We start from the raw sequence: 19,043 nt of genomic DNA on the forward strand, positions 1-19,043 counted from the left end.
TCTTTTGGGTGGTCTAGAATAAGATAAATAAAAGAGTCTTTGAGGGGGTAGATGATGATTAGGAATAGAGATGGTTAGGAATAGATAACTTCAAACTCTTGAATTTTTGTTATTGAGTCATCCTCTTTATTTTATGGAGGATTTAAGAGATCTTATTGATATTTTACTTAATACGTAAATACTTTGTATACGATTTGGCACCCCCTTGGTGCAAGTAATCAATGATACTTTACACTTTTTATTTCAGAAAAAAATTACTAGGATAGTCATATTGTAACCATCAGATTGCAACAATCATCACAAACAACAAGCTTCCAATATTTATTTGCTTCTTATTCAATTTCCAAAATGAACTAGTGTTTAAAAAAGTTGGAGAATATTTCTTATTTTCTCTCACTTTAATTGCTCGATTATTTGACCTACAACCAAGAAAGAAGCAACAAGTATATCTGTCAGTGACTGCTCATTCAGTTCCTCAATAGTCACCACATTTTTTCCCAGAAAAAAAAGTGAACATAATATTCAAGATTTCCATAGAAGCCGATTGTCGAGTGAGAATATGATGAAACCGATTGCAAAAATAAAGCATGACAAAAACACTTGGGAATTGATCTAGACTAGTGAAAAAAAAATGTGATCTTGGTGAATCGGATTGGTCAAATCTGGATGAACCGGTCAAAATAGAAAAGTTTTTAGCAAAGTTGACTCTTCTGTCCCAAGAGTGTGGTCCATGTTACAGTCCCTAATCGCTGGACAAAAGTGAGGTTCCCGCGACTAACTTAGTTTCAAGAGATTTTTCCAAGCCAGGAATCAGTTTGACATGACACAATGGAAAGCTTCCATTATGATCGAGCAGTGGCAGTTTGTCCTCTTTCCAGCTAGTGGTGTTGTTCTCTGCTACCAGTGGTGGCTATATTGACCACTATACAGGTTATTTTTGGTGACTTTTATTTTGATGGATGATAGGAAGACATTTAGGCTTAAGGATTGCAAATTCTGTTATTTGGTATGGAAGTTGAGTGCATTTAGGCTTTTCAGGGTTTGCAATTTTTATTAGAGGGCTTTGATTCTAGTGTAGAGGAACTTTTGGTTAATTGATGTATAATAAATTGGGTTTTTGATTTGAGTATAGGAACTTTTAACTCTTACACTAATTGACATGCATAATAAATTAGGTCCAATTTGCCTATAAAGGGACTAGGGATAAATGTAGGCTCGATCTCAAAAGTAAAATTATAGAGGTATTAGAATGTTTAACTAAAAATCCTAATCTAATTGTTATTAAAGAATCCTAATAGAAAATTTATTACTGAAAATAATTTAAATTGTAAAATATGAATGGTTTATTGAATTCACGTCAAGGGCTCACCTAAAGAATCCTAATAGAAAACTCATTATAAAGAGAATTAATTTTTTCTTGAACCTTGTCTCTATCAGGCCAAGTAGATAATAGAATTTGGACTCTTGACCCATCAAGTTCCTAAATTACCAACCTGTTTTCCCAACTAGCCTTTTCTGGAATGTTAAGATTTCCTCTAAGGCAAAGATGTTTACTCAGATGATTGTTTTGAATAAACTTGACGCTTATGATTTGTTGCAAGCTCATAAGGCTATTTGTGTTCTTTCTCCAGATGTTTATGTGATGTGCCTCAAAATGAATGAATCTCATAGCCATCTCTTTGTGCATTGTGAGATGACTTGGAAGCTCTGGACTGAACTTTCTGACACTAACTGGGTTTATCTGGGTTTGTCAACAATCTATTAAGTGTTTCTTGATTTCTCATCTAAAAGGAGATGGAGTAGCAAAGGGGATTAAGATGTTACAAAGAGGTGCTATTGTTGCTGAGTTTTGGGTGTTATGGTTGGAGTGTAATGCAAGAATTCTCAAAGACCTATTTCTGTGGGAGAAACTGACTTTCTATTCTCGCTTTGGGCTAAGGCACATCATTCGTCTGAAGACATTTCTTTATCCCTCTACAAAGGAATGGGGAGACTATCTCATCTCTCTTTTTTCAGGAGGTCTTAGAGGAGGTCTTATTCTCATCTTTGTGACATTTTATCAGAAGCCTAAGACATGGTTTCTGAACTGAGAAAGAGAAAGAAAGGGGGAGAAGAGAGAAAGACAAAGGAAAAAGAGAGAAATTTGAGGTAAAATTTATTTTATTTCTTCAATAATTACATGCATAAGATTCAGGCCTTTTATAGGTTGTAAGTAGTAAAGATAATCAGCGGACGTGGCTGAGATCGCACGGCTGTTTTGGTTGCAGAGGAGGCTGCGGGTCTTGATAGCAAGGATTAGGGTTGATATTTTATAGGTTGTAAGTAGTAAAGATAATCAGCGGACGTGGCTGAGATCGCACGGCTGTTTTGGTTGCAGAGGAGGCTGCGGGTCTTGATAGCAATGATTAGGGTTTATCAACCCTAATCCTTGCTGGCTCAACAATTTTATGGATTTGCCCTTATTGACACTTTCCTAACAATACTTTCTTCTTGAGCATCAACCTTGTCCTCAAGGTTGAAATGTTGAAATTTTTTCTTCTAAAATCTCTTTAATAACTATTTCCTCCATTGGTATTACTATTTTGTTCAAGTAACAGTGTCCTAGGAAATACTGATCCCCACATTTGTAGCAAGCAACTGCTGTCCTTCTATATTCTGTCTCTTTTCCTGTGGCTCGGGAAAATTGTTCATAATTTCTTACTCTAAATCCTTCCAAATTTTGGACAACATTTCCCGTGAAATATGAACTTTGAGACATTTTCATTATAAATTGTTATTGGAGTAGAGTTTGTTCAAAAACTTGGTTGAGTGAGTGTGAGTTTACAATCTTATTATTGGTTGCAATGCTGGTTTGAGCTCACTGATGAAACTAGAAATAAAAAATCTCTCAGAGAGAGTAGGATTTTTTAGCATTCATTAATGGGCACAAATGTTTGAAATGGTCTTGATATTTTAGAACGGTTCCAGTATTGATCAATTTGTCAAATTCTTCAATAAAGTCTTTTTGTGAGGTGTCCTCAAACCTTTGACAGATTTCCCACCTCCCTATTACCAAAAAATTTAATCAAGTTCTTCGACTTTCGCCAACCATCTCTATTACCAAACATCTGCTACATCGCCCAGGAAGAGTGATCCCACCTCCACTTTTTGTTTCTCCGATATTTCATGCATTAAAAAATATTTTTCGCATTTCTGGATCCACGAGCGGGGATTAAACCCTCAAAAGGTGGAATTTTCATTTTGGGCAGGTAGGTAGGGCAGCTAACCAGAGGGGTCTAAACCAGGTCGGTCTGAACTGGGTCGGTCTGGTTCACTTGTTTTAGCCTCTGAACCAATCAAACCAGTTTTAGGGTTTTTAACCCCCAAATCACATTTTCCCATTTCCGCTTCTTCATGCGCAAGGGGAGTCAGCAGAACCATTCTCCGTCTGTTCAGTGCGGCTACAGTCTGGGACGCCAGGCTTGGCCTTTCTTGGTGCAGTGCACTGTCGTGCATTATCTCCACGTGCTTGAAGGAAGGCGGCATGATCCCTTGCAGCCCGATCAGGGTGACTATTGCATGGTTCGCCGAGCTCGGCAACTCCTGGTGCAATGCATCGCGGCACATCAACTCCATCAAGTACTCTGTTATGTTCCCTGATTAAGGATCGAGTCACCAAGCGGTTAACAACAAAGTCATCTTGTATTAAAGAGTTAACACTCTTATTCTTATTGTGAAAAAGAGTTATTTTGTGAAAATAAATTACAGTTCATCAAACGAAGGTACTATCTTGGATCTCGTTAAAGAGAGCTCCAATCTTGTAGTTTAAAATAATATTATGACTTGTCTTTATTAATATCAAGCATATCCCTTTATATAGAGGTTAAAATTCTTATTTAAAAATGTTAATCTAATTTAGAATTGAAATCTAATTACAAATATTTTATATTAAGATATTAGAAATCCTACACTATTTAGAAATCAAGTACTAATAAAAAAAAATATATATTATTTAGAAATCTAATACTAATTAAAATTCTAACTATTTAGAAATTTAATACTAATTAGGATTTCATATTTAATTGAACGTCTATTTCTTATTTTTGTTGCGCCTTCTATATTTGCATCCAAAACATTACTACCCCTTAGTTTTCAAATTTGTCCTCAAGTTTGAATTGTGGATATAGTTGCCTTATTGGTCTTTTCTTTCTTACTCAAGAACAGGGTCGCGTTCAATCTCGAGCCAAAACAATTATTTACATTGGTGACCCAGAACAAACGGCTCATCGCAGTTATAACACAACACCTTCAGTCTCCTTTTTGTCATCTTTGCCTTTATTAATTTCTTTATAAATAGAGAAAAAGTGTTACCAGATTGTGTCATAAAGTTGCTGTCATGTGGTGTTTTCTGAACTGAATTGTTAGGCTTGATAACAAACTGAATATGATCATTATAATTGTGTTCGGTCATATTCCACAACTGTTGTTTCCTTTTAAAAGTTGTGGCCATGCTTATTATGTGCATAAGAGTGGTGGGTGATTGTATCTCGACTTCCAACCTGATTGAATCTACTAGACCCTTAGTAAACATGTCAACTTGCTGGTCTTTTCGTACTTTAAGAACACAGGTCAAGAGTCTTTGAAACTACCATTTATACTCCTCCACTGTGCCTGTTTGTTTTAAGTTGATTAGCTCTCCTAATGAATTGTTCTACAAGGGTGGACCAAATCGCAATGTGTAGAGTTCAACAAACTGACCCCATGACATCCCTGTCTCCTCTTGTTGCAGTTTGTAATATCAAAATTGAGCACTGCAGTGGAAGGTTGCCAATCCAAGCTTGTCGTTGTTAATCATTCTTTGATTAATAAAAAATTGTTCACAAGAATTGAGTCAAGCCATCAGGTTGTCCGATCCATCGTAGGTGGGAAAATCAAGTTTTGTATAACGAGGAACTCATCCGTTGTTATGAGAACTAATGTTGGATTCTTCACGCCCTGTTTTAGTGTGTCGTCTTTTCCCTCCCTGATTCTGATTTGAACCACCGTTGTCAGTTTTTACATTATCAATCTTATTTTTTTTTCGGAATTAGGCGGTTTGGCTGATAAGAAGTTCTAATTACTGTATGATTTGGCACAAACTCTTTTTTGTTGCAGTTTCAAAAGTTGTCATCCGAAATTCTAGATTCCACAACTCTTCCACGTAAACTTTGGTCGCCCATGGCGTCTTACTCTGATACCAAATTGTTATGTTTCCTGATTAAGAATCGAGTCACCGGGCGGTTAACAACAAAGTCGTCTTCTAGTATACGGTTAACGCCCTTATTCTTATTGCAAAAGCGACTTATTTTGTGAAAATAAATTACAGCTCATCAAAATGAGCTACTACCTTGGATCTCGTTAAAGAGAGCTCAAATCTTGTAGTTTAAAATAATATTTTGATTTGTCTTTATTAATATCAAGCATACTCCTTTATATAAAAGGTTATAATTCTTATTTAGAAATGTTAATCTAATTTGAAATTTAAATATAATTAAAAATACTCTACTAAGATATTGAAAATCTTACACTAATGAAGGAATCAAGTATTAATGAAAAATATATATATATTATTTAGAAATTTAATACTAATTAAAATTCCAACTATTTATAAATCAAATATTAATTAGGATTTCATATTTAATTGAACGTCAATTTCTTATTCTTACTGCGTCTTCTATATTTGCATCCATAACATACTCGTTGTTGTGGCTTTTTCTGATTCTCGCAAACTTCAACCATGAGGTCAGAGAGCCGTTGGTCCAACTCTGTCACCGTCGGCTCCGGCAGTTCTGCCACGACTACTGTCTTTTCCTTGGATCGAGTATGTAAAGCGATCCCAGCATATGATTTGGCCGGCTCCAATGGTTCTGATACCACCTTTTTAGAAGTCTTAAACATGGTTTCTAAACCGAGAAAGACAAATGAAAAAGAGAGAAATTTTAAGGTAAAATCTATTTTATTTCTTTGATGATTACATGCATAGAGTTCGGGTCTTTTATAGGTTGTAGGTAATAAAGATAATCAGTGTTTGAAAACTGAGATCGTACGGCCGTTTTGGTCGAAGTGGTAGCCGCAGATCTTGATGGTAATGGTTAGGGTTTATCAACTCTAACCCTAGCTGGCTCGGCAATTTCACATATTTGCCTTTCTTGACAGTTTCTTACACATTCCCTTTCGTAACCTTTAATAACATTTCTTCTTTTATCCCAAAAAAGGTCTTGAAGTTACCAAAGACCTAATACTGTCCATACTCTCACAATAAATTGTAGATTATCTAGAAATATAATTCCTAATATCTTTAGAAATTCTATCCATTATGCATCATATATTGTAATGAAAACAAGTAGAAGCAAGATAACATAAACGCATGTAAATTACAATTAAGCACCTGTTTCTAAATAGCAGAGTTCTAGCTCATCATATTCACGCAATGCATCTTCATAAAGGTGAGCCATCTCAAACATAAAAGCCAAACTTTCCTGACAGGAGGACAAAGTATTAGTTTTAGGAGACACAGCCTTAAATTGCATATAATATTTAATTGTTGACAAAAGACAAGAAGGAAAAAATGACGAATGTAAATATGCAGCTGAAGTACTGCATAACCACATCCCACTAGTTAAGATAAATTCAAATTGGAAACAACCTTTAAAATGAAAAAATTACAGAAGTTCCAGACAGGCATGAAGCGCTGTTCACTAAGCTTGCGTATCTCATCCTCATAGAATTGTACACGTTTGTCTAATGTATTTCTGATAGATTCCATAATCTTGGTTTCCAAATCTTCCCAAAAATTTGCTTCAGGGGCTTGTATATCTAGTTTGCAGCACCTAGATACCGCATAGGTCAAGAATATTAGAGGACTTTTAAGTGAATAGCACTAGAAGGCAACTCAAATTTTCCAACTCCAAATATCCCCCTCCCTCCTCCCTCTTGCCTTACCACACACGAAAAAGAAATGTTCATGCATGCACAACAATCTATGCAGTCATACAGGCAAGTATGTCCATTGTGCAATATTTCTGATTCTTCAGTCATATAGCACCAAGAATGAAGATGCTAATATTTATCTCAAAAACAAAAAGAATGAAGATGCTAATATTGAGTTAAATTTAACAAGAATGATATCTCATAAAATTTGCAATAACAGTTCCTTGCAAATCTATTCCAACCAGATTTTCATACAATCAGAATATCTACTTGTTAAATCCAAGAAAAAATAGAAACTTTTCTGTAACTGAATAAAATTAGTGACATCACGTAACATACTATCTTTCATAAATGCAGAGTTTTCAGAAAGTTGAGAAAGAAAAATGGTTTATGTAGAATAAGCATACAGAAGCAATCCATTTGTATAGATTTTCTGCAGCGAAAGAAAAGGAAAGCTCAAAATACATTAAACATCGAGAAAGTATAATACATAATCTTTATATTACTTAGGTGGAGAAAAGACATTTTTTTTCCGGTAGTTTGATCATTTTCAGTGAGAGAAACAAATAAACATAATTTGCCCCAAATAGCATCATCGTCAATCCAACAGTGGGTGAGGCGAGTGTGTAAGCTTCGGCAAACAATTTAAGATGTCACTGCAACACAGCTTCTCCAAGACATCACCATACTCGCATGATTCAATGTTTTCCAAACCCATTCATTAAACTATAGAAAACTGTTAAAGTTGAATGCTTACCTTTCTCTTTTTTTGGAGCTGAACTCAACTTCCAGTTTAGCATATACCTTCTTTGCCGATTTGGTTGCTTGATCGTTATTTGGGTGAGCCCTAGATACGAATACAATGAACCATTCACGTTCATCATTTTGGACAATCAATTTCAGGCGTGGTTTAAGAATGGTCTTAAACTCATCAAGATCCTGCGAGAGGAAAACAAAAGTGTCACAGAAAAAAAACTGGGATTCTTCATGTTAAACTAATTGTGACTCTTTCCAACTCTAGTTTTTAAGGAAGCTTATTTTTCATTCATAGAGAAAAATTAATTAGGTTAAAGAAATAGTACACACCCCATTCCAAAGCAGACACATGTACATGCATCCCAGAGAAATATTTCATAGCAGGAGATAACTATTGCTGCATTTGGAAGTATTCAACAAAATGAAGCTGGAAAAAAAGGGAATATGGAGATCTATAGCATTATTCATTTCCCCAATATTTTATTGAGTTATTTATTTGTAGAAAAAATATATTATTGAGGAAATGACAAGCGAAAAATACAATGCCGGAGGATAGGATTTCCTCCTACAGTCTTCTAAGTCCTGAAAAGGTCAAAACAGCAAAACCAAAAAAATGATATAATATTGCCCCCAATTTCTATGTAACACAGAAATGCAAATATCAATAAACTAGCAATGAGCCTTAGCCCATAGGCAGGGCAAAAAAAGGTCATCCTTTCTCATAGAAACTGAAAAGGGAAGAATCAATCTCCAAAAGTTATGTGATTCAGCTCCAATGACAACACACAGAAACCTGCAAATAATGCTTCTCTACAAAGGGTTTTAGCCTCCTTTCCCACACCCTCTCAATACAGATTCAAGCTCATGAAGCACTTAATTGAAGATGAAGCAACCTACACCAATCCAAAAGTATTTCCCCAATTTCATAATATAATTAAAACTTAGTTTGTTGTAATTCTCTTAGACTAGAAAATACTAAAGATTTCTTCAACTAAACACTATCTTCATTTTTTAAAAAAAAAAATGATTGTTCATGAATTTTCCTGTATTCACACTCCATAACAAAATGGAGTGGCAAAAAGAACAAGTCTTTCCACCTAATACCCTTTCAAGCCCAAATCTCCATCTCTAACAGTACCAACAATCATTCAACTAATCCTTAATAATCCGTACATCATGGTCCATAACTTATATACCAATGTATAGCAAAGCAAGATGTGGTTACAAGACTCCTCCCTCTTGCATAGAAAACAACCATTCACCATAATTTTGTCTCTTCTCATTACCTTGTCAATAATGAGAATACACTCATGTCCTTTGTCTCAAAAAAAATATATTTTTATCTCAAAAAAAGAGAATATACTCATATCCTGCCTCCCACGCAAAGAAAACAGTTTTGGTTAAAACATTCACCTTCCAGATTTGCCAGAAAGAAAACGATGTCATTCTTAACCAAAAAATTATAGAAAGACCTAACCTCGAATGTCCCTGTAGAATAGAGAGTCCAAACAAATTGGTTATTACTCCTGCTCATTGAGATAAAAGAGAGTGTATTTAGTAGAGACTCATACTCATTAATTTCTCAATCATTAAGTTCTTCATCACATCCATATGCCACTCTCTCTTCCCCCTTATGTCTCTGAGTGACTCATGGACCAAGATATCTTGAGTGTTCCCCTCTAAGCCAAGGATCCTTCCAAAAACTAATTTTATCCCCATTGCTGAGGGTCCTAAAAATTGATTCTATCCCCATTGTCTACCTTCCACCTAGTGCATTCCTAAAATTTATCCATGCCCACGCATATTTTTTCCCACATCTCATTCCCATGCGATCTTGACAATTCTCTAGAATACTATCCACCATCATAGTACCGAACTTTGTCTTTATCACTCTCCACCAAAGGCTACATTTCTCTTTCATAAATCTTCAAAACCACTTATCCTGGAAAGTCATATTTATCTCCACAAGTGACTTCTATCCCAAAGAACCCTTAGACATTAGCTTTTTGATCTCATCCCATGCTACCAAATGGTGTTTTTTCCTATCATCAGAATGGCCCTAAAGGAATCTACATCTAATTGATTCCAATCTCTTAGCAACTCTAGTTGAGGTTGTCAGAAGGGACATAATAAATAGATAGGTTGGTCAGTGTAACTTTGATGAGTGTGAATCTCTCCTCTTTATACAAGAGGTTTCTTTTCCATCCTGTCAACCTTCTCTTTAACCTTGCCACAATGGGATTTCACGTTCTTACATCTTTATCATTGGCCTCTAACGGCAACTCCATGTTCCTAATCGGCAGCTCCACACTTTTTAACCCAAGATTCTTGCCAACCTAGCATCATCACTTCCATCCCTCAATCTCACCGATTCAAACTTAGTAAATTTGACATTAAAGCCTAAAATCACTTTGAACTTTAATAAGATGCATCTAAGATTGAGCGAATCCCCTTCGTCCAGCTCACAAAATACTAGAGTATCATTAGCAAAAAATCCAGCTCACGAAATACTAGAGTATCACTAGCAAAAAATAAGAGCGTTACCTCATGTACTCACCCTCTTCCACTTTAGGGTCTCTAAACAATTTCATCCTCTAGCTCTTAACAACATTTTATTCAATGTTTCCATAACAATAATAAAAAGTAGGGGAAATAAAAGGTCACCTTGCCTCAACCATCTGGAAGCCTTGAGAAAAGAAGATGGACCCTATCACCATAACTGGAAACAATATATAGGTAATACAGGAGTTAATCCACTTGCACCATTTATCCCTGAAGTCCATTCTTCTTGGCATATAACCAAGAAAGCCCCAATTTATATGATCATAGGCTTTCTCCATATTTAACTTAAATAGGACCCCGTTACTATCTCAAGATAACAGATCATCCACAACCTCATTAGCTACAAGCTCTGCATTTATAATTTGTCTTCCTTCCACAAAAGTTTATTGACACTCCTCAACCACTTTATCCATTACCTTGGTCATCCTTATGACTAACACCTTTGTGATAAACTTATAGTTGTTCCCAATTAAACTGATAGGTCTGAAATTCTTGATATTGTCTGCCTCCTCCTCACTAGCAATAAGTACCAAGAAAAAAAAAATTAAGAATTTAACAAAGGATCCTGATTCACGCAATACCTTGAAGAACTCTACAATATCCTCCTTTGTTACGTGCTAGAATTTTTGAATAAAACTCATGTTGAAGCCATTTGAGATAGAATTGTGTTTTTCATGTCTTTTTGAGCAAGTGAACAGTTTCTAGGGGTGTTCTTCCCAAGTAGCCTCTGCCTTTTAAAAAGATAAATATCAATTACTACTGGCAAGTTTGTCATGAACATGCATGGATATATTTATGCATACTTCTGGGGGCCTTTGTGTTATGTCTTAAAGGGTAATTCATGCACAAACATGATATCCACAAATATATAGCTGCAAACACATATACACACTCATAGGGACATAGATTGCATTTGAAAAGAATACTACCACTAGAAGAGAGCAAAGTAATTAGTAACAGATATGCCATATATTTGATGAATTTTTGCGGTCATACCTAATGAAAACTATAAAATGCTACCTTTAATAAATGTTTAAAGCTTCATGTTAACATTTAAGAGCTTATGATTATCGAGAGAGGATAACTTTTGTTTTAAAAAAAAAGTTAAAATATAGAAAGGCCAAAGGGATTTTGAATTACCTCACATGTAACAAGAACTATAGTTGCATATGGCTCCCGAAACCAAAATAAAGATTGCTCCTGAGGAAATCGGCTACGGAGTCTAGAATCAGTTGTTAATATGTATTCAGCATGTAATTTTTCAACAAAGACTGGATTACGAGTCTTGTTATTTAAACAAGCCCTCTTAAATGGCAGCCTTTCCTCAAATTCACCCTTAACCGTAGGCCACAAATCACTCACATCTTCAACTGGAGAACAATGATGTAAAAAGCATTAGATAGAAGTATGTAGAAAAAAATAAAGTAAAATGATAAATTATAGGAATTCAAAACAATTCCTTAAAATTACATATTATCCTCCCCTTGTTATTTCAAAAAACAACAAGAACAGAAATTGATGATGGATCATTTTATTGAGGGCTGTCAAACATTAGTTGGTTTCAGATCCAGGATATAAATACCAGAATATCCTATGTTTTAAAATAAGAAAGATCAATATCAGTCTGGAGAGCTTCCAATTGAAGATTACAGAGCTTAGATTGCAAAGACAAAACAAAGATCGAAAGTTTAAACCTAAGGGAATGTCTGGAAGAAATGAACTTTTCTGGAATTCATTTGGATTTTTATACTTAATCCAAACATGCGAGCATAAAAGTTCAACTCCACGTAAATTCTGTCCTATTTTTTTGTTAGAAGAAAAGAGAAGCATTCATTGAAGAGCACCAAGAGGCTGCCACCAAAGAACAAAATATATACATAAAACAAGAATGTAGAAGCTTTTATGAGTGTCTATGAAATTGCTGAAATCTTTTGTCAAAATGAGAGGATGGCCATTAAAGGAGAAAATTAAAGGATTTGAAAATTAAAGGTTCATTTGTTTCTTCCTAACAAATAAGCCATGAAGCTAGAGGGATAAGAGAAATAAGATTTCCTCTTCTTATCACTTTGATATACCTTCCCAAGTCCACAGCTTATAAGAAAAAGACTAGCCATCAACCATAAGCCATAGAAGTTAAAATGCATCTTAACAAAAGACAATCTGGGGATCCGAGCTGCTTGCTTATAAACAGCCATTCACCAGATTTTGTTGTTTTCAATGAAATCATTGATAGTGAGGACACGCTCATTGGTGGCTTCACAGGAAAAAAAAATCTAGAGGAAGCATGTTTCTCCTAGATATGCTTCCAAAGAAACAAAGAAGAACCAACAAAAGGATGAGAAATGTGAAGAAGGTATGATTTTGCCGGAAAACAGCCCTTGGGGCACAAGTTGAAAACTAGCTCATCCTCCCTAGGTTAGGCAACTTTTGTGTCAAGCCCATGGAGAAACCTAATGTGGTCCTCTTCCTCTCAATCAGTCAAACTCCTCACAACCTCCGCCCTCGCACCACCTGCCAACTATCGCATGCAAAGGAAATCTTTTCTTCTAACCAAGGAAAACAAAGTAAAGTTATACTTGCAAAGAGAAGAAAAGCTACATTAAATTCCCAAAACCAAACTCTTGAACCAAGAGCCACTTTGAAATGGACGTAATCCTCAAACTCCTCCTAATTCATACTAATCAAACTCTAGAGACCGGTGCTTTAAGGGCCCGATAGCCTTTTGCCACAGTAAACCAAACTTCACTCTAATTGCCGTTCACCAAAAACATTGCTGACACTATTGTTAGAATATTACGATTTACCATTAAAATTTCATTATCCAATCAAATGACAAAACGATTTGGATCATATAAATGAATCGCAATCGATCACAAATTGTACGCAGAACTAAAAGTGACTTCACTTAATTCATATGTTTCACTCAATTATAGTTAACACTAAATTTAACCAAATTTTTAGACATTTATTTTCATTTAGTTAAAATAATGTTTTAAGGCTAATAGGCCATTGTCTTTTGTTATTTTGAAAAATAAATTGTATTTATTAGCACAATTTACTTTGAAAATAAATGTTATTTTAGTTGTGTATACTACTAGTATAAATTTCTTAAAATATTATATTCTTAACTATCTCTTAGTTACATGTCAGTAAAAAATTTTTTTTTTTTGAAATAAAAAGTATAATATTTGTATTAGCAAGGTACCAAAAAAGAGGGGGTACCGCCCCTTTACAAAAGATCTACAAATTTGTTAGTGAGTCAATGACATCCCCAAAATCCTCAACTTGAATGATATCATGCCCCAACACAAGACAACCAAAGTAGTTAAATCATCTCTCTCTTAATTTACTAGTATTATTCACAATCCCCTCAAAAGCTCTTAAATTTCTTTCCTTCCAAATAACCCAAAAAACAGACAAGGGAATGAGTCTTGCAATTTCAGTTTTCAGCCCTGCCCCATCCCAGACCCAAATCTCCTCCTCAATCGAACCAGCCTGTATCCAACAGATTCCTACCGAGTCATACACCAAGCTCCAGAGTTCATAGACAGTAGGGCACCTAAGCAGAAGTTGTCGACAGTCTTCCTCATTTCTCAAGCACATAAAACAGTCATTCACTAAAGTACATCCCCTAACCTTCAATTTGTCCAGGGTTAAAATGCTTCCCAAGCCTCCCATGCAAAGAAAGCCATCCTTGGGGGCACAAAGTTTTTCTAGATTAAGGTGCTGGGAAATCTGGAAGAACTACACTTTGTATGACCCATCAGCTTGTAATAATAAGAGCTCACCGAAAACTCACCATTTTTGCACCCCCTCCATGGTACCTGATCTGGATCACTGCAGATTTGAAAGTCATATATGTTCTTCAACAGGTTTACATACTCCTCCACTTTCCAATCATTCAAATTTCTACAAACATTAACGGACCAGATACATCTGTCATTATCCCTCACAAAGCCTCTTCCACCAACATATATTAGGATTGTGCAATTGTATAGATTATGCGGAAACGGACTTTAAGACACCCTCCCTCCAACCACTGATCGTGCCAAAATCTAGTTTCATTACCTCTACCCACTTTCCAATTCAGGTTCTCCACAAAACCAGACCAAACCATCTTGATTTTCCTCTACAGACCTAAGCCGTGCCCTTTTCTATCCACCCTCCCCAAACTCGTAAGTGACCAGGTCTGCCACCTAGCCAAAATCAACCTCTTCCACATCATACCATCCTCTCTTAAGAATCTCCACAACCACTTGCCTTGTAAAGTTTTATTAAATTCAACCACCGATCGAATGCCCAAACCACCAACATAAGTAGGCTTCTTTATTTCGTCTCATTTGACAAGATGAAACTTCTTTCTATCCACTCTATTGCCCCATAAAAAACGACATTGAATAGTCTCCAATTTTTTAGCAACACTTACCGTAATGGTCAACGTTGAGAGATAATAGACGGGATAGATTTGCAAATGTGCTCTTTATAAGCTGAGTCTACCCCCTTTAGACGAATTTTTTTTTTCCATCCCGCAAGTCTAGTCTTAAACATGTCAATTACCGGTTCCCAAGTTTTCTTCTCCTTGTACTTAGCACCAAGAGGCACCCCAAGATATTTAATGGGAAGATTTGTGACCTTACAGCCCATCACCTTAGCAAGGCTGCATTCATCACCCTTATCCCCTAATTTGACAAGTTTGGATTTATCAAGGTTGATATTGAGTCCAGAAACACCTTGAAAACAAAGAAGGATGCACTTCAAGTGGAGAAGAAATTGCTTTTCGGGATGACAAAACAGCAAGGTGTCATCCGCAGAAAATAAATGAGAAATTTTCATCTCCTCATCACCCCTGCCAATCACCACTCACTTGAGAAGCTGACACTGTTTACATGTCAGTAAATATTAACCGCCAAATTATGTTCCAAATTTTATGTTTCGATTTGACTCACAATTTTGGATTCAAAAAGTTCGGTTTTTTATTCGCAGTTCAATTTGAAATTCAACAATTGTGATCCTTGACTATTTAAAAAAAAAAAACAACAATTCTGAGGCTTGATTGATCATGAAGTTTCAAAGCCATTTGTCAAGAAGTGCTCTGCTAAACTCACCAAAGATTTGATACCAAGACCACCTATGCTCAAAGATTGTTGAACACATCTTGTCCACCCACTGGAATCTCCCTTTAACTTTTCACAAGAGTAAATGAAAGAAAACCCTTTTCATTGAACAAGTCATTCCCCAAATCTAGTGATCGCCTATTCCCATATAGCCTATCTTTGAATTAGCCTCCAACAGCAGGCCAAAATATTCTAGAGGAAAAGAAGAGACCTTACAAGCCATAATCCTTGTATAGACCTCCCATCCACACGACTACCTAGAGGGACGAAGCACATCAACACCATTACCCAGAAGGACTAATTCAACTCCAAATTTGATGGGATTTTGATTGATTGTTTAAAGGAAATATAGGTTCATTTGTTTGATTCCTATCTTTACAACACTATTTGAAGCATGCCAAGTAGAGATGATTTCATAAAGATAAAACTTCAATTCAATTCCATATAAATAATTAATTTGTCAAAAACTCGGCCCAACATTAGAGACATTTCAAATCTAAGACAAAAAAATTATAACCAAATATCGCAAATTGATAGATTCAATCCAAGAACATTAGAGCTTTTAATTCACAGATCGAGACATATACACACACAACGAACCCAAACAAAGGAGGAAAGGAAAGGAAAAAATCAATTTTAAGATTCATTTTGTTTAGCCTAAGATTAAGAGTCACATATATAGGGCATACTATATAGGGAAAAGGATTTAAATGAACCCTATTTTGAATCTTTAACTAGCTTATTTGTTTTTTAATGATCCCAAATAGGTGGTAGCATTATATGCAGAAGGCGATAAGATGATTTATAGAAAAACATGAATAAAAGAGCCCAAAGTATCCTACTTGATACATTTGACAATTTTGTCTTCAAGAAAACAAAATATAATTTCATTGCGGAAATATTTCCTTTTCCAAACATTTTCCTCTCAAGGTATCACATAACAGATATAAAAATAAAATTTGAAACAAGTTCCAGTAAATTTTTAAAAGAACATTGACACAGACATGCATCAACAAAATGTATGAAGAATGGCATCACTGGCCTTTTTACTCACTGTTCATCCGGAGTTGAATTGCCTCAGTGTGTTCCAGTAAATTTTTAAAAGAACATTGACACAGACATGCATCAACAAATGTATGAAGAATGGCATCACTGGCCTTTTTACTCACTGTTCATCCAGAGTTGCATTGCCTCAGTGTGTTTCACATATAATATACAGCCTATAGGTGTCATATAAAAAATCATTGAACTATTTAATGATCTAATTAATTATTTCAATAGAAATATAGATTTTTTTTTAAAAAAAAAAAACCCTATATTACATTATCAATTCTTGCATTCTCCTCAATACTCTTCAGCCCCCCTATGCTACTTGGCGGGATTCAATTAACTAAATGCTATCTAGGGCAAAGCAGTACCATTGAACTTTTATTTGACAGGAAAATGCTCCCTAATTTTGCACCATATCTTTATATTTGTTTAGCTAACAACAATCTTAACACTAGCATCATCAATTCTACTTATCATGAGTAACCTGCGGCAACACAAATGAGTGACCTTCGCTATCAATTTCAGTTCAAATCAAGAATTAGAGAGCTTTCAACTCCCGCACCAACATACATAAAGCCAACACTAAAAAGAGAACAGGAAAAAAAAAAACAAATAAACAAAAATAATGAATCTTGATCCGCGAAAATAGAAATACAAAATCAATAATCGGAAATTGGAAACTACGAACGAAATCACAAGGCAAATTGACTAATGCGAGGACCATAAAGAAGAAAGAAAGAACAATGAGGTAAGATACCAGCAATCACGAGGTGATCGCAGGAGTTCTTGATCGTCTGGAACTGAGCTAGGTAGTTCGCCATCTTCGATCTATACAAAGCATACAACGCTATCCATGGATCAACACATACACCTATTCATATAAATATGATCGGGAGAAGAAAAGAGAACGCTTCAGTGAGATGTGTTAACTGTGCTTCACTCAGTGTGCTAATTTGGGCGTCGAGATGATCGGCAGGCTTGGGAACTGGGATTCACATTCCGAGGATCTAGTGCTTCGCACCCCATCACCTTTCATGATTGGGATCATTCATCATGACCGTTGGATTGACCGTCGAACACAATCCGCGTGTTTGGCTCTGTGTTTAATGTTGTCCGGGTTGATTCTTTTCGATTTGGTCGGTTCGGAAAGTTAGAATTTCGGGTTCATACATATTTGAACAATTAAGAAGCACTTGATATATTAATTATCTTAGAATTATGGTATGGAAATTTTTTTATCATTTAATATTTAAACTTATAAAATTGTTTTAATTTGTATTATTTTATATAAATGTCAATTTTTTCACATAAATTTTTTTATTTAGTATATATTTATTTTTTATAAAAAAATTTCACACATCTCTTAATAAATTTATTAAATTATTTTTTTTGAACAAAATAAATTATAATAATAAATAATAAATAATAATTAAAAATGATTCTAGGAATAATTCATTATAGTTTTTCAATTATTATTTCTAATTAACATTAAATATAGGTATTATATTTAAAATTATTTTATATTACCTAAATAATAAATATATAAATTTTTGTATTTTTATGAACAAATTTATAAGAAAATGTATACGTTAAAACAATTATATAACTCCAAATATTTAATTGTGATGAAGAAGATGAGTAAAACTTAATCTTATACCTAATTTTTTTCGCCTATCTTTTAGTTAAAAAAAGTGAAGAATTTATCAAATAAATAAGTATAGAATTTAAGAATTATATGAACTTCTTTAAAGTATTAAGTAACTTAACTTTTTTTCTTTTTAAAATAAATTTCTAACATTACCGTCATTTGAGTCTAGTTATCCATCTTAACTTAAATTATTTATTGTCATTTTTACAATCAAGCGTAGTTCTTCCTTATATAGATAATTATTAGCATAATAAAAATAATATGTTTATTATTTTATGTAGTTGAGATAGACGCTTACTAGATCTGTTATGTATTATATAATTTTTATATTTAAATATAATAAAATTGTCTGAAAGTGATTATAGAAAAATATTCCAATTTGAATGAAATAAATAAGTGATGAATCCTCTCTTCAACTTTAACTCTCACATTCCAATCGCAACTTTTTTTTAATGTTACTTTGAAAGTAACTACTTCAACTTTAGCTATTTGAGTTTTCGATATTCTTTTTTTATTTTTCATCAAATGAATGATATTTTCTTATGTAATTCATAATTATTTTTAGCAATATTACATCGCTATTATTCAAACAAGTGTGAAATGTATGCTTGCATACTCGTCTATAAGAATCTTTAGCAAGGCCTACTTCAAAGCAAGAAGAAAAAAATGAGTCAAAGCAAATACAATATTCATTAATTTCTTTTTGTTTTTAGTTGTACAAATGGACTTAAACTTATGCTCGATAGAAAATAAATTCTTACAATTCTAATTAAGATAGTATATACTCTTTTACCAAAATATTATGACTCAGATTCAGATTTACACATACCACTCGAATTCCTAAAATTATTATTCAATAACTGTTATATACTGAAACAAAAAATGAAAGACTTAATATAGAAAGATATAATTCTCAAAGTTCATAACCCAAATTTTAGATTTAAGTACAACATAATCTATAATTA

The 19,043-nt window shown here is 34.4% G+C and overlaps 1 protein-coding gene across 3 annotated transcripts in view; it reads right to left on the minus strand.

Moving 5' to 3' along the window:
• Nucleotides 1-17,536, minus strand: part of CLUB (TRAPP II complex TRAPPC10/CLUB) — a 31,159-nt gene extending 13,623 nt beyond the window's left edge. The window contains exons 1-6 of one of the 3 annotated variants that reach the window (XM_088218895.1): nt 17,188-17,536; nt 11,407-11,636; nt 7,706-7,887; nt 6,665-6,848; nt 6,407-6,497; nt 3,267-3,635 (exon numbers count right to left, since the gene is read on the minus strand). In XM_088218895.1, the coding sequence (XP_088075021.1) occupies nt 3,267-3,635; nt 6,407-6,497; nt 6,665-6,848; nt 7,706-7,887; nt 11,407-11,636; nt 17,188-17,251 (1,120 nt within the window). In that variant the 5' untranslated portion in view covers nt 17,252-17,536. The remainder of the gene's footprint in view (nt 1-3,266; nt 3,636-6,406; nt 6,498-6,664; nt 6,849-7,705; nt 7,888-11,406; nt 11,637-17,187) is intronic. The other 2 variants (XM_088218897.1, XM_088218896.1) reach the window with 2 other exon arrangements.
• Nucleotides 17,537-19,043: the final 1,507 nt, after the last annotated feature.

Source organism: Carica papaya, chromosome 4, assembly GCF_054855325.1.
Source record: "Carica papaya isolate Zhongbai chromosome 4, ASM5485532v1, whole genome shotgun sequence".
Classification (NCBI taxonomy): Eukaryota; Viridiplantae; Streptophyta; class Magnoliopsida; order Brassicales; family Caricaceae; genus Carica; species Carica papaya.